This window comes from Somniosus microcephalus, chromosome 9 (genome assembly GCF_052327205.1).
Source record: "Somniosus microcephalus isolate GS21.2 chromosome 9, FLI_Smic_1.0, whole genome shotgun sequence".
In the NCBI taxonomy this organism is placed as follows: Eukaryota; Metazoa; Chordata; class Chondrichthyes; order Squaliformes; family Somniosidae; genus Somniosus; species Somniosus microcephalus.
This window is the reverse complement of record NC_140995.1, coordinates 71,325,973-71,340,407: the sequence shown is the minus strand read 5'-3', so window position 1 is coordinate 71,340,407 and position 14,435 is coordinate 71,325,973. Positions and strand designations below refer to the sequence as shown.

The following is a 14,435-nucleotide window of genomic DNA, read 5'->3' as shown; positions in this document are numbered from 1 at the left end:
TGATCTTTGGAAGGTTAAACAGGCACAGTATTGAGCAACAGAAAACGCTGGAAAAACTCAGCAGGCCAGGCAGCATCCGTGGAGAGAGAAACAATTAACGTTTCAGGTCTGGGACCCTTCATCAGAACTGGAAAAAGCTGGAGATGTAACAGATAATAAGCAGGTGCAGAGACAGGAGGGGAGGAAGGAATTGAAGGAACATACTGTGCTTTTGTAAGAGGCAGGAAAGCTTCCTGTAAGGACTCTATTCCATTCTCCCAGTTTCTCCGTCTCGTCTGTTCTGATGATGGCACCTTCCATACCAGTGCTTCCGACATGTCTTCCTTTTTCCTCAACCAAGGATTCCCGTCTACTGTTGACACGGCCCTTGACTGTGTCCGTTCCATTTCCCGCACTTCTGCTCTCATCCCTTCCCCTCCCTCCCAGAACCACGACAGGGTTCCCCTTGTCCTCACCTTTCACCCCGCCAGCCTCCACATTCAACGGATCATCCTTCGCCATTTCCACCACCTCCAACGTGATCCCACCAAACGCATCTTCCCCTCACCTCCCCTTTCAGCATTCCAAAGGGACCGCTCCCTCCGTGACACCCTGGTCCACTCCTCAATCACCCCTAACAGCCCTTCCCGTGCAAGCGCAGGAGGTGCAACACATGCCCTTTTATCTCCTCCCTTCCCACTGTCCAGGGCCCCAAACACCCTTTCCAGGTGAAACAGCAATTTACTTGTACTACTTGCAATTTCGTACACTGTATTCGCTGCTCACGATGTGATCTCCTCTACATTGGGGAGACCAAACGCAGATTGGGCGACCGCTTTGCGGAACACCTCCGTTCAGTCCGTAAGGGTGACCCTGAGCTTTCGGTCGCCTGTCACTTTAATTCTCCGCTTCACTCCCACTCTGATCTCTCTGTCCTCGGCCTCTTACATTGTTCCAATGAAGCTCAACGTAAGCTCGAGGAACAGCACCTCATCTTTCGATTAGGCACTTTACAGCCTGCCGGACTCAACATCGAGTTCAACAATTTCAAACTATAACACCTGCCCCCATTTTTCATGCTGTATTATTTTGCCATTCCCATTTGAAACATTTGATCTTTCCTGCCTTTTACAAAAGCACAGTATGTTCCTTCAATTCCTTCCTCCCCTCCTGTCTCTGCACCTGCTTAATATGTTACATCTCCAGCTTTTTCCAGTTCTGATGAAGGGTCCCAGACCGGAAACGTTAACTCTGTTTCTCTCCCCATGGATGCTGCCTGGCGTGCTGAGTTTTTCCAGCGTTTTCTGTTGTTATTTCAGATTTCCAGCATCCGCAGTATTTTGTTATTATAACAGTATTGAGCAGCTCTTTAGAAATGCAGACACGTCCCCGTCTAGCTGCTTCAACAAGCATCTTCCTAGTTCCTGTAAGGACTCTATTCCATTCTCCCAGTTTCTCCGTCTCCGCCGTATCTGCTCCGACGATGCCACCTTCCACACCAGTGCTTCAGACATGTCTTCCTTTTTCCGCAACCGAGGATTCCCCTCTACCGTGGTTGACACGGCCCTCGACCGTGTCAGTTCTATCTCCCGCATTTCTGCCCTCACCCCTGCCCCTCCCTCCCGGAGCCACGATAGGGTTCCCCTTGTCCTCACCTTTCACCCCACCAGCCTCCACATTCAACGGATCATCCTCCACCATTTCCGCCACCTCCAGCGTGATCCCACCACCAAACGTATCTTCCCCTCCCCTCCCCTTTCAGCATTCCGCAGGGACCGCTCCCTCCGAGGCACCCTAGTCCACTCCTCTATCACCCCAAACAGCCCTTCCCCTTCGCCTGGCACCTTCCCGTGCAAGCAGAGGAGATTAACACCTGCCCCTATACCTCCCCCCTTCCCACTGTCCAGGGCCCCAAACACCCCTTCCAGGTGAAACAGCGATTTACTTGTACTTCTCGCAATCTAGTATACTGTATTCGCTGCTCACGATGTGGTCTCCTCTACATTGGGGAGACCAAACGCAGATTGGATGACCTCCGTTCAGTCCGTAAGGGTGACCCCGAGCTTCCGGTCGCCTGTCATTTTAATTCACCGCTCCATTCCCACTCTGACCTCACCGTCCTTGGCCTCTTGTATTGTTCCACGGAAGCTCAACGTAAACTCGAGGAACAGCACCTCATCTTCCGATTAGGCACTCTGCAGCCTTCCGGACTCAATATCGAGTTCAACAATTTCAGACCATAACCTCGGCCCCTATTTCATTTTTTCTTGTATTTTTCCACTCCTTTCCCCCCCCCCCCCCTTTCCTTTTGTTTCGCTCTCACACCTGGCAGCTATCCCTTGCCCTGCCTGTACACTTTACACCCAATCTCAGCCTATTACCATCTCGTCTAGCTTCCAACACCTTTTATTGTCTCTTTTTTACTTCCTCCGATCTATCTTTTCTTTCCAGTTTTGAAGAAGGGTTTGACCCGAAACGTCAACTCAAATTTCTGTCCACGGATGTTGCCTGACTTGCTGAGATTTTCCAGCATTTTCTGTTGTTATTTCGGATTTCCAACATCCGCAGTATTTTGCTATCTTCCTAGTTAGTTCTTTGCTTCAAAGCTCAGGGATGTACTCATCAGTCCTCTTGCCAAAACCATCAGTTTTGTTTGTCAAAATACTCAAGAAATCTGGATTGTATATGGATTTTGCTCCTTCAGAATACAAGCCACGATGCCAGAGTGGGTTTTTGCCAGTAAATGCCAGTTGAATCTGACAGCATGTTCCTTCTGTACCCCCATGTTTTGCAGAAACGATGTGCTCCCTTTTAATGTTTTAAGAGACTGTCTGAAGGCACACTTCAGCAATGAAACAAGCTGGTTCACAATCTTCAAGTGGCTCAACATACCTGCCATGTGCAACGCTCCTAACGTGATTTACTGTGTGGCAGCTACTGCCACTGGAACAAGAAACCACGTTGTTGAACTGAACACTAACTTTTTGGAGTGCCTCTAGGACAGCGCAAGCTGCAACAGCAAGCTCTGTACGCTCAAAGTATGTCTTTCAAGAATATCAAAAATCAAACTGAAGATACAAAGTGACTTATCTCGAGCGTCCCTCATCATGCACCAATGCCAAGGCCTTTTTTTCCACAGCTGTGCACTGTAACGTCTATTGTCCGACATTTAGGATTATGTAATGTCAGTGCATTGTAGGGCTTGTATCCCAATATACCAGGAAATTCCACGGGGGTTCTTCTGATCTCGGGGGGTTCCCCCGAGGTTTCCACCCACGCTATGGCAGGAGATCAGAGACCCCCATGGAAAATTTCAGGTGTCATTAAACATCAAATCTTAATGGCCCATATTTCCCGATAGGGGGCATCTGCACGCAGGAAGCCTCCTATCAGAAAAAATCTACACCCTTACCCGAGGGCTCCTGAGGTCTGGCCATTTCCGATCCTGGGCCTCTCCAGTCGAAATGCACAGGGCCCACGTATCCCAGGGGCGCAGGCGGTTCGCAAGCGTCCCTGGGATCACGTGGGCCAGGCGAGCCAATGGGAAAAGTGAATCCCCCATCATACTTTTGACAGACCTGTCAAAAGTATGAATGGGGATCACTGAAAAAAAGACATCAATACATTAAATGAATTTTTTAAAAACCATCACGTTTTTAAAATTAGTTAAAATGACGTTAAATTAAGTATTTTAAACAAAAATTTAATTTTTTGAAAAAAACGTTTTTTACGGGGCTAAATATAAACTTATCATTTTAAAAGTATTTTAAAATTATAAATGAATTTTTTTTTTACTTTTTTAAACTCTTATGCTGGTGAAAGCGGGCCTTACGCCTGCTTTTGCCAGGCGTAAGATATTTAAGGGTTTTCAGTGGGCAGAGGTTCTGCAGAAAGCAGAACTCTCCACCCACAGAGGCCCTTCTCCGGGGCAGGATTCTTGACAGATCGGAAATGCTGGTTTTCAGCGCATGCGCTTCGATGTCCCTATGGGTGTGTACACATTAGATCTCCAGGTGAGGCCACCGACATTATGATCTGCAAAAAGGAACACCATTTTTAGAAATATCTGGAACATGTATGCTGTCCCTTATACCATCCAACACGTTACCTGTAAATAAATTAAATAGGATGGGGGCAATCGGCAATCTTGCCGCACTTCTCTTTCAAGAGAGAGGTTCGAGTCTCTTTATCTACCCTTAATATGGAACTTGGGAGTATACATTTCAGATAAAATCCAAGACGTGGCCATGTATTCCCATTGCTTCAAACTTTGAGAATTCCATGAAGCACAGGGTTGAAAATTAATGAAAGCATTGTAAGTGGGCAACGCTTGAACTTTATGACTCCCTGCACATTCCTCTTGAGAGCAAAAGGTACATGTACCATGACAATCTGAAGAACTACTTCATGAGTCACTGATATCAGAAAGGTTCTTTGGTAGTTTCAAGCTCACTAGGATCTCCCTTCTTTTGGGTAGAAACTACCTCAAACAGAATCCTATGCAGAAGGGTGGCTCTAAGGAAAGTTGGTGATTTCAGACACTGTTCAAAGACCATTGCCACCCCTCCACCTAAAGCAGCTTTTAAGAATTCACATGGATAATGTGGTGCAGCAGGTGTGGGCATTAGCTCAACAACCGTGCAGAGCCCACTCTATTTTTCCTCCCACACACCCACATCATACATCTCTAACTCACACTATCAACTTCTGCAATCCCCATGCAGATAGGTCTTTACTACGGCCAGTTAGGTCAGAAGTCAACTCCATATAGTGTTCTCTCCAGACCTCAAGAATACCCTCACAGGTTTACTGGACAGCACCAGACTAAACCATGACTTCAGCCAACTGAGAAATAATTGAATATAATTACGTGTCCTTACAGATGAACACAACCCACTGATCCTGTTCTCACCACGCACTATATCACAATACACCTTTGCAGCAGCTCTTGATCGTTCCTGAACAGTATTCAAGAACTACTTTAGTGGTCTTTTCTTTCACTTAACAGTCACCATTACTTTTGCTGTTACAACAATATGCTGCTCAGTGCACAAGTGGTCAACAGGCTTTAGCTATGGCTTGTGAGCTGCAGAGGCAAGGAAATCATTAGCCACATCATCATCTGTTGCTGAGTCTATCCTGCTGGCAGTCACAAAGACCCAGTCCCAGGCTTGTGTCAGCAACATCTGTCGTGTGGCTGAGCAGCTACACCCAATCACACATACCCCAGAGGCCATCAGCCACCCTTTGTCGCAAGGCCAGCATCTTGCCCAAGACAGTCAAGAGCTGAGCCAATGGTCCTATTTCCCCAATAACATTGCACAATACAATTGGAAAGCAAACGGATGAGGCAAACTACGCAACCAATTGCCGCTCTGATTAACAATGTCATGTAATTGGTGAACCTCAGAGAGGAAGCAGAGAGCACTACTGCCAGTGATTTTCACAACGTTTGAAGCTCCAGCACTAACACATTCCAATCATCCATCAGGTGCAATAGAATATAGACAGTTCCCATAAACCAAGGCTTGGATCCCACATTGATCATTTCACACATTCCCTGCAAGGCAGCGATACAAATTTGTTACTGGAAAAGGAAAAATATGACCTCAGGCCTCTTGCCACCTAAGGAGTTGGTATTCTAGGTGGCAAAAGAGAGATCAGCTCTTTTGAGGGGAGTCTTTACGTTTCTACAATGGCATGATATGGAAGGCAGGTCGAGGATGTTAGCTGATGCAGCACCCAGATGAATGACGGTATCACTTTCACTCATAGCCAACAGCCTTAAGCACACAAGTTTCCACCCACTCTCCAACAAGGTGGCAACGATGGCAAACAAGGGAATTCATGCCAAGGCCATCAAGGTGCCTCTCAAGGATATCTACCATCATCATCATGTCCCTCTCCTTTCAGTCAGTTATAGTTGTATGACCATTCACAAGGATATCTACTATCATCATGTCCCTCTCCTTTGAGTCAGTTATAGTTGTATGACCATTCACAAGGATATCTACCATCATGTCCCTCTCCTTTCAGTCAGTTATAGTTGTATGACCATTCACAAGGATATCTACCATCATGTCCCTCTCCTTTCAGTCAGTTATAGTTGTATGACCATTCACAAGGATATCTACTATCATGTCCCTCTCCTTTCAGTCAGTTATAGTTGTATGACCATTCACAAGGATATCTACCATCATGTCCCTCTCCTTTCAGTCAGTTATAGTTGTATGACCATTCACAAGGATATCTACCATCATGTCCCTCTCCTTTCAGTCAGTTATAGTTGTATGACCATTCACAAGGATATCTACTATCATCATGTCCCTCTCCTTTCAGTCAGTTATAGTTGTATGACCATTCACAAGGATATCTACCATCATGTCCCTCTCCTTTCAGTCAGTTATAGTTGTATGACCATTCACAAGGATATCTACTATCATCATGTCCCTCTCCTTTCAGTCAGTTATAGTTGTATGACCATTCACAAGGATATCTACTATCATCATGTCCCTCTCCTTTCAGTCAGTTATAGTTGTATGACCATTCACAAGGATATCTACCATCATGTCCCTCTCCTTTGAGTCAGTTATAGTTGTATGACCATTCACAAGGATATCTACTATCATCATGTCCCTCTCCTTTCAGTCAGTTATAGTTGTATGACCATTCACAAGGATATCTACCATCATGTCCCTCTCCTTTGAGTCAGTTATAGTTGTATGACCATTCACAAGGATATCTACCATCATGTCCCTCTCCTTTGAGTCAGTTATAGTTGTATGACCATTCACAAGGATATCTACTATCATCATGTCCCTCTCCTTTGAGTCAGTTATAGTTGTATGACCATTCACAAGGATATCTACCATCATGTCCCTCTCCTTTGAGTCAGTTATAGTTGTATGACCATTCACAAGGTTCCTAGCATCATTCCTCAACCCAGACTTGCCAACTGCTTAAATAAAGGGCTAGAAAGCGAGAAAAGTTGCAGACAGGTACAGGGAAAGAAAAAGAACCTACGAGAGCAAAACAGCACGCAAGAGCAATATAAATAGATGGCAAGAGACAAGTAGAGATATAATTGCAGGGTGAGATTTTTGCATCTGAACAATGTCACAAAACAATCATCTAAGTTCACCAAACTCTCTTTCATCCTCATGACTTCCCAACTGGGCACAAAAAGCTTTAAATATAACAGAAAGCAAGGCAAAGTAAAACCTCGCTACAACTGAAACCTTGAGGACAGAATCGCTGCACTTCCTCCAATAAATTATTCTGGTCCAGCAAAACTGATTTCTAGTGTTTCCCCAACACAAAACTTTCCCACTACATCTTCATAAACCTCACTTCATAGAATCAGAAAAAAAGTTATCAACTCCAAGAAGGGTCATTTATAACTACAGCAGTTAGTCCATAATTTCTTTAAAAAAACTTGTCTATACCTTAGTATTTCTTTTAAAAAGCCGTAACAAAATGTAGTTTGGAGCCACAGTTACATCTCCAGTACTCTCCAGCTTGATTGCTGCTGAACAGCAATTTCAACATCAACTTGAGTTTAAAAAACTGATGCAAGGATTCCTGGAGGAGCAATATGCAAATCGAGACCTGCGCCTTTTGTGTGCCACTCACCCCAATTTGACTTTTGGTCACTCTTTCAATCAAAGATTGTTGGATGCCCGAGATCTGCAAATTCCATGGTTTAAAGGGACAGAATCTGTCTGTGCATTGAGTCATTAAGTCATGTTCAGAAAGCCAATTTTGATGAGACGTACCTTGTCTGTGGCTCCCCATAATGACAATAGAATGATACAGCACAGGAGGCCATTCAGCCCATCGGGCCTGTGCCGGCTCTTTAATAGAGCGCTCCAATTAGTCCCACTCCCCTGCTCTTTCCCCAGAGCCCGGCAATTTCTTTCTTTTCCAGTATTTATCCAATTCCCTTTTGCAAGTTACTATTGAATCTACTTCCACCACTAAATAAAAAGGAACTTAAATGAAGCCAACAAGCTGAGCAAGAACACCATTTTAAAAGTTTTTCTATAACCATGCTAAGGGAGCCATGTCATAGAAACATAGAAAAATAGGAGGAGTAGGCCATTCGGCCCTTCGAGCCTGCTCCGCCATTCAATATGATCATGGCTGATCCTCTATCTCAATACCATATTCCCGCTCTCTCCCCATACCCCTTGATGCCTTTTGTGTCTAGAAATCTATCTATCTCCTTCTTAAATATATTCAGTGACTTGGCCTCCACAGCCTTCTGTGGTAGAGAATTCCACAGGTTCACCACCCTCAGTGAAGAAATTTCTCCTCATCTCAGTCCTAAATGTCCTACCCCGTATCTCGAGACTGTGACCTCTCGTTCTCGACCCCTCAGCCAGGGGAAACATTCTCCCTGCATCCAGTCTGTCTAGCCCTGTCAGAATTTTATACATTTCAATGAGATCCCCTCTCATTCTTCTAAACTCTAGTGAATACAGGTCTAGTTGACCCAATCTCTCCTCATACAACAGTCCTGCCATCCCAGGAATCAGTCTGGTGAACCTTCGCTGCACTCCCTCTATGGCAAGTATATCCTTTCTTAGGTAAGGAGACCAAAACTGCACACAGTACTCCAGGTGTGGTCTCACCAAGGCCCTGTATAACTGTAATAAGACATCCTGGCTCCTGTACTCAAATTCTCTTGCAATGAAGGCCAACATACTATTTGCCTTCCTAACTGCTTGCTGCACCTGCATGTTTGCTTTCAGTGACTGGTGTACAAGGACACCCAGGTCCCTTTGTACATCAACATTTCCGAATCTATCACCATTTAAATAATACTCTGCCTTTCTGCAGGAACTGTTCCATAATCTATAGAATATTTTGGAAGATGACAACCAATGCATCCACCATTTCCATGGCTACCTCTTTTAGTACTCTGGGATGCAGATTATCAGGCCCTGGGGATTTATCGGCTTTCAGTCCCATTAATTTCCCCAGCCCTATTTTTTTTACTAATACTAATTTCCTTTAATTCCTCCTTCTCACTAGACCCTTGGTTCCCTAGCATTTCTGGGAAGTTATTTGTGTCCTCTTCCATGAAGACAGAACCAAAGTGTTTGTTTAATTGCTCTGCCATTTCCTTGTTCCCCATTATATATTCTCCCATTTCTGACTGTAAGGAACCTACATTTGTCCTCACTAATCTTTTTCTTTTTACATACTTGTAGAAGCTTTGACAGTCCACTTTTTACTCTCGTACTCTATTTTTTCCCCTCTTAATCAAGCATCTGTACTGGCAGGCTCTCTATTTAGAAAATTCAGAGCAAGCAAAATCCACTAAAATAATGCGTTTTACTTCAAATTTCTGACGTTTACATTGCTAAACAGAACCTAGAGCAGTTTTGGCTGTTTTGCATGCAACTAACCTACAACGGGGCCAGAGTAATCAGTTCAGTAAATTCAGCACGTACTGGTGCTAAGCTGGTATAGGTGAGATCACAGCAGTGCAGTTGGAGTACTCTTCAGAGACTGTGATTACAGCACATCCATCTGGCAGTGTAGAGGAAGGTTTACCTAGTATATATACACACATTTCACTCATTTTCACAATACTCAATGTGGGACTGCTTCATCGTAACAACTGGTCCAAAAAGCACAAAACGTTCTGTCTGCTAACACCATAGCAAACAAACTTTAACCACCTCCACAAAAAAATGTCTAAAAAGTGCACTTACTGTAGCTGTGGTACAATTCCTGAACTCTCAGAAGCAGGGGTAGCTGGGGTTATGGGCGTCATGGGAGTCATTGGCGAGGCATAATGAGGCGTGATGCCTGGTAACGTAGTTGTGGTCATTGTCTGTGAATGAAACAGCTGTGGCGGCGGCTGGCTGGAAGAAACTTGCGTTGACAGTTGAGATGTCGTGGACTGCTGGGCTGCCTGCTGTTGCTGCCTTTGCTGCTCTTCCAAGAGAGAGATGCTATTGGAGCTTTGAACGGGCTGCGGAGTCAAGCCAGTGCCGTATGGCATCATTGGACTAAATATGGGGATTCCTGGTGTCATGGCACCCTGGGAAGGAAAAGAATAAGAAATGGAAGTTATACTTACATTGCACACTAGCCAAATGTTATGACTGAAACCTCCATGGTCTTGCCTCTCCCTACCTCTGTAACCTCCGCCAGCACCACAACCCTCCGAGATCTCTGCGCTCCTCTACTTCTGGCCTCCCCGATTTTCAATCGCTCCACCATTGGTGGCCGTGCCTTCAGCTGCCTAGGCCCCAAGCTCAAATTCCCTCCCTAAATCTCTCTCGCTTCCTTTAAGATGTTCCTTAAAACCTACCTCTTTGATTGATTAAGTTTTTGGACAGCTGTCTTGGATATCTCCCAATGTGGCTCGGAGTCAAATTTTGTTTGTTTGCTTTCTTTAAATGCAAATTGTTGTTGTAGTAAGTAAATGCATAAAGTTTAGCACATGTATGTTGAATTTAGATGTAGATTACTGTAGAACTGACCACCGAGAAACAGCACAGAAGGCGAGACTCTCGAAGCAGAGCACTGATGTCAATTCCTTAACAGTCTGGCAAAAAGAATAAGCGTATTTCACTTTGTACAGACCACAGATGCATTTAAATGCTATTGCTGATTGAGAAATTGATTTTGTTTCAACAATACGTGGCAATTATTTCTCTTCAGTTTCCGCCCCTCGTCTCCTGAATGCATTGACTGTTTGCTGAGATACGGCGTACCTACAACCAGGCACCCTCCACTAACTCACCCCAGTGGCCATTATTCACACAGCCAGCTTGACAGTGAGTGTCGTCATTGCTTTTTGACCACGGGGTATCATACCCCGTTCTGATCGTGAACTCTCCCACTGCACGACCTCGACTACTGATCTAGTTTTCACAATAAAAAGAACAGAATTCCTCAATAAAAACAGAATTTGAAAGCAGACAAAATTGTGGAACGTAAACTCCAAAGCATCCATAAAATCCTAGAATCTAATGTAAAAAAAATTAGACTTACCCAGCCACAGTAAATCATAGGAACAGGAGGAGGCCATTTAGCCCCTCGAGCCTGTTCCATCATTCAATTAGATCTGCGCTGATCTGTACCTTAACTCCATCTACGTGCCTTGGTTCTGTAACCCTTACCCAACAAAAATCTAGCAATCTCAAATCCGTGACCTTAGCTGTGACCAATTACGGTCTAATCTTTTGTTTCCAGTTAAATAATTGGAAGATGACAGCTCTGTTTAACACCACATCAGTAATGCTGAAAGTAGCAAGCAGCAGCTCTTGCCAACGTCTGCCCAAACCACTTCAATGAAAACAGTCATGGGTTCAATTACCAGTACAAATTACTTTCCATGTCCCTTTTTGTACATTATCTATACAAATCCCCATGTTTGCAGCCTGCTTCATTTCATTTTGCCAGGTCATAGCTTGAACTGTTGTGGGTGTGGTCAGTATTATAATTTTTAATCCGAATGCAGACTGTTTTAATACTGAGGCACAATGACTGCTTATTAAAAGAGGATGCACATCAAGAATGATCTTCCTGCAACAATAAAAAAACTAAAGCAAACTTGCTGAAATCTTGTGAAAAAGCAAAATACTGCAGATGCTAGAAATCAAACAAAAACAGAAAACGCTTAGCAGGTTAGGCCACATCTGTCAAAAGAACCCAAGTCATCCTCCTCGCCTCCCTGTTCCTCCCCTCCCACTGCCCCCTTGAGTTGGGATGTCAGTGATGAGGGGTATTCAATTAGGAATTGCCAATGAGTGAGGAGTTGGGATAAATTTATTTTCCCATGGGATGTTGGAGCATGTAACACTTTGCCACAGCAAGGAGCAGATGCAGAGGCCATTGCACTTTCAAGAGAAAGTGGATAATATTTGAATTACGACGAAGATACAAGGTTATGGGGAAAGAGCAGGGAAACAGGATTCATTTTTGGATTGTTCTAGCAAAGACCTGGCACAGACAATGGAGTGGCTAGCCCCTCATGCTGAAAATTCTATGGTTCCAGCGAATACAGGGCTATTAGCTCTAAAACTAGAGTCAAATCTAATGGGAGGCTTACAACAGTTAGGCTAGATGGATCAAAGATCTTCGCTTTCCCAAAATATTACCATGTTACTAAAATCAATTTGCAATAAATGCACTTGCTATACAAACACTAATTTGGTGAAGAGTTCCATTAATCAGTGGCATTAACTTTATCCCAGATACCTACTGTATAGGTAATAGGTAAATGGAAGGCTTGGCATCACTACAACAAATGCAACTTAACATTTCAAAAGAATGAATTAAGCTTTACCTCTCCCTGCACTCCCCATTTCCATGACCCCCATAGTACTGAGACTGAGACCAACATGGTTCAACAGCAACTTGCCCTGTGAAGTAGGAAAATGCCCCAAGGTACTTCAGAGGCACAAGAGGAAAATAAATTGTTGAGTTAAAGTTCAATAATGCCACATTGCCATTCCTCTACATTCAATACAATGGACCATTCCAACTCCTCTTCATCAGTCACCATGGCTTGGCCTTCTCCTTGTTCCATTCCTACTTATCCCAACAGTCAGTTCATCTCCTCCAATGGTTTCTCAGTCAGCTCCAGTATATTCCAAGGCTCCATCCCTGACCTGCTTCTGTTCTTCACCCATTGGTCTCTCCAGCTTCACCCTCCACAAACTCCAACCCATCTCGCACCTTATCCCAAATAGCCATCATCCCAGTCTTCGTAAACTTCCATTGGCTCATCCCGAGCTCTAAATTATTGTCCTCATCCTCAAATTCCTCCACTGTAGTCCTGCAATCTTCAACAGGATAGATAGAGATATATATAAAATAGAGAGATAGAGATAATAATATATCCACCCACTCCTGTTTATCATCGGTAGTCCCTTCAGCCACACTCCTAAAGATCCCACTGCTTTGCTACATCTCTGCCCACCTTCAAAATTCCGCAAAACTTATTCCCGGCACCTCCCCCAACTTCCTACTTGGTGTCACTCACTCACTGTAAACTTTGTATCGCAGGAAAGGCATGAAAGGAATGGAAGTTGCAGTGAGCTTACCTGTGGCGATGATAACCCTTGTGCATAGGGAGGCAGGCCGTTGTTTGACTGATCCATGGCTGGGGTGTGTTACTGACACCCCACGGGAGGGAGATGATTGCGGTCTTTGTTCGTCTCAAAAGTACGACCTAATGCTCCCAATACAGCTTCAGCAACAGCTCATCTCCGGGCTCTGCACGGCTCGACCAGCAACTGCGGCACTGAGGATCCAGAACCTGAGGATGGATATTTTGTGTTTTTGGGGGGGGGGGGGGGGGGGGGGGGGGAGAAAGAGAGAGGGGGGGGGTAGGGGAAGCGAGAGAGGGGAAGCGAGAGAGAGGGGGGGGAAGAAGAGGGGGGGGAAGAAGAGGGGGGGAAGAAGGGGGGGGAAGAAGAGGGGGGGGAAGAAGAGGGGGGGGAAGAAGAGGGGGGGGAAGAAGAGGGGGGGGAAGAAGAGGGGGGGGAAGAAGAGAGAGGGGGGGAGAGAGAGAGGGGGGGAGAGAGAGAGGGGGGGAGAGAGAGAGGGGGGGAGAGAGAGGGGGGGAGAGAGAGAGAGAGAGAGGGGGGGAGAGAGGGGGGGAGAGAGAGAGGGGGGGAGAGAGAGAGAGGGGGAGAGAGAGGAGGGGGGGGAGAGAGGAGGGGGGGGAGAGAGGAGGGGGGGGGAGAGAGAGAGAGAGGAGGGAGAGAGAGGGGGGGGAGAGAGAGAGGAGGGAGAGAGAGAGGGGGGGAGAGAGAGGGGAGAGGGGAGGAGAGAGAGGGGGGGAGAGAGAGAGAGGAGGGAGAGAGAGAGAGGGGGGGGGAGAGAGAGAGGAGGGGAGGAGAGAGAGGGGGGAGGAGAGAGAGGGGGAGAGAGAGAGGGGGGGAGAGAGAGGGGGGGAGAGAGAGAGGGGGGAGAGAGAGAGGGGGGAGAGAGAGAGAGGAGGGAGAGAGAGGGGGGGGAGAGAGAGAGGAGGGGAGAGAGAGAGAGGGGAGGGAGAGAGAGGGGGGGGAGAGAGAGAGGAGGGAGGAGAGAGAGGGGGGGAGAGAGAGAGGGGGGGAGAGAGAGAGGGGGGGAGAGAGAGAGGGGGGGGAGAGAGAGAGGGGGGGGGAGAGAGAGAGGGGGGGGGAGAGAGAGAGGGGGGGGGAGAGAGAGAGAGGAGGGAGGGGGAGAGAGAGAGAGGAGGGAGGGGGAGAGAGAGAGAGAGGAGGGAGGGGGAGGGAGAGAGAGAGAGGAGGGAGGGGGAGAGAGAGAGAGGAGGGAGGGGGAGAGAGAGAGAGGAGGGAGGGGGGAGAGAGAGAGAGGAGGGAGGGGGAGAGAGAGAGAGAGGAGGGAGGGGGAGAGAGAGAGAGGAGGAGGGAGGGGGAGAGAGAGAGAGGAGGGAGGGGGAGAGAGAGAGAGGAGGGAGGGGGAGAGGGAGAGAGAGAGAG

The 14,435-nt window shown here is 46.2% G+C and overlaps 1 protein-coding gene across 4 annotated transcripts in view; it reads right to left on the bottom strand.

The window, feature by feature from the left end:
* The window catches only part of tbp (TATA box binding protein), a 40,265-nt gene extending 26,981 nt beyond the window's left edge, over positions 1-13,284 (bottom strand). For all 4 annotated transcript variants that reach the window (XM_085996758.1, XM_085996759.1, XM_085996761.1 and 1 more), the window contains exons 1-2: positions 13,050-13,284; positions 9,702-10,033 (exon numbers count right to left, since the gene is read on the bottom strand). In XM_085996758.1, coding sequence (XP_085852884.1) covers positions 9,702-10,033; positions 13,050-13,106 — 389 coding nt within the window. In that variant the 5' untranslated portion in view covers positions 13,107-13,284. The remainder of the gene's footprint in view (positions 1-9,701; positions 10,034-13,049) is intronic.
* Between the last annotated feature and the right edge of the window lie 1,151 nt (positions 13,285-14,435).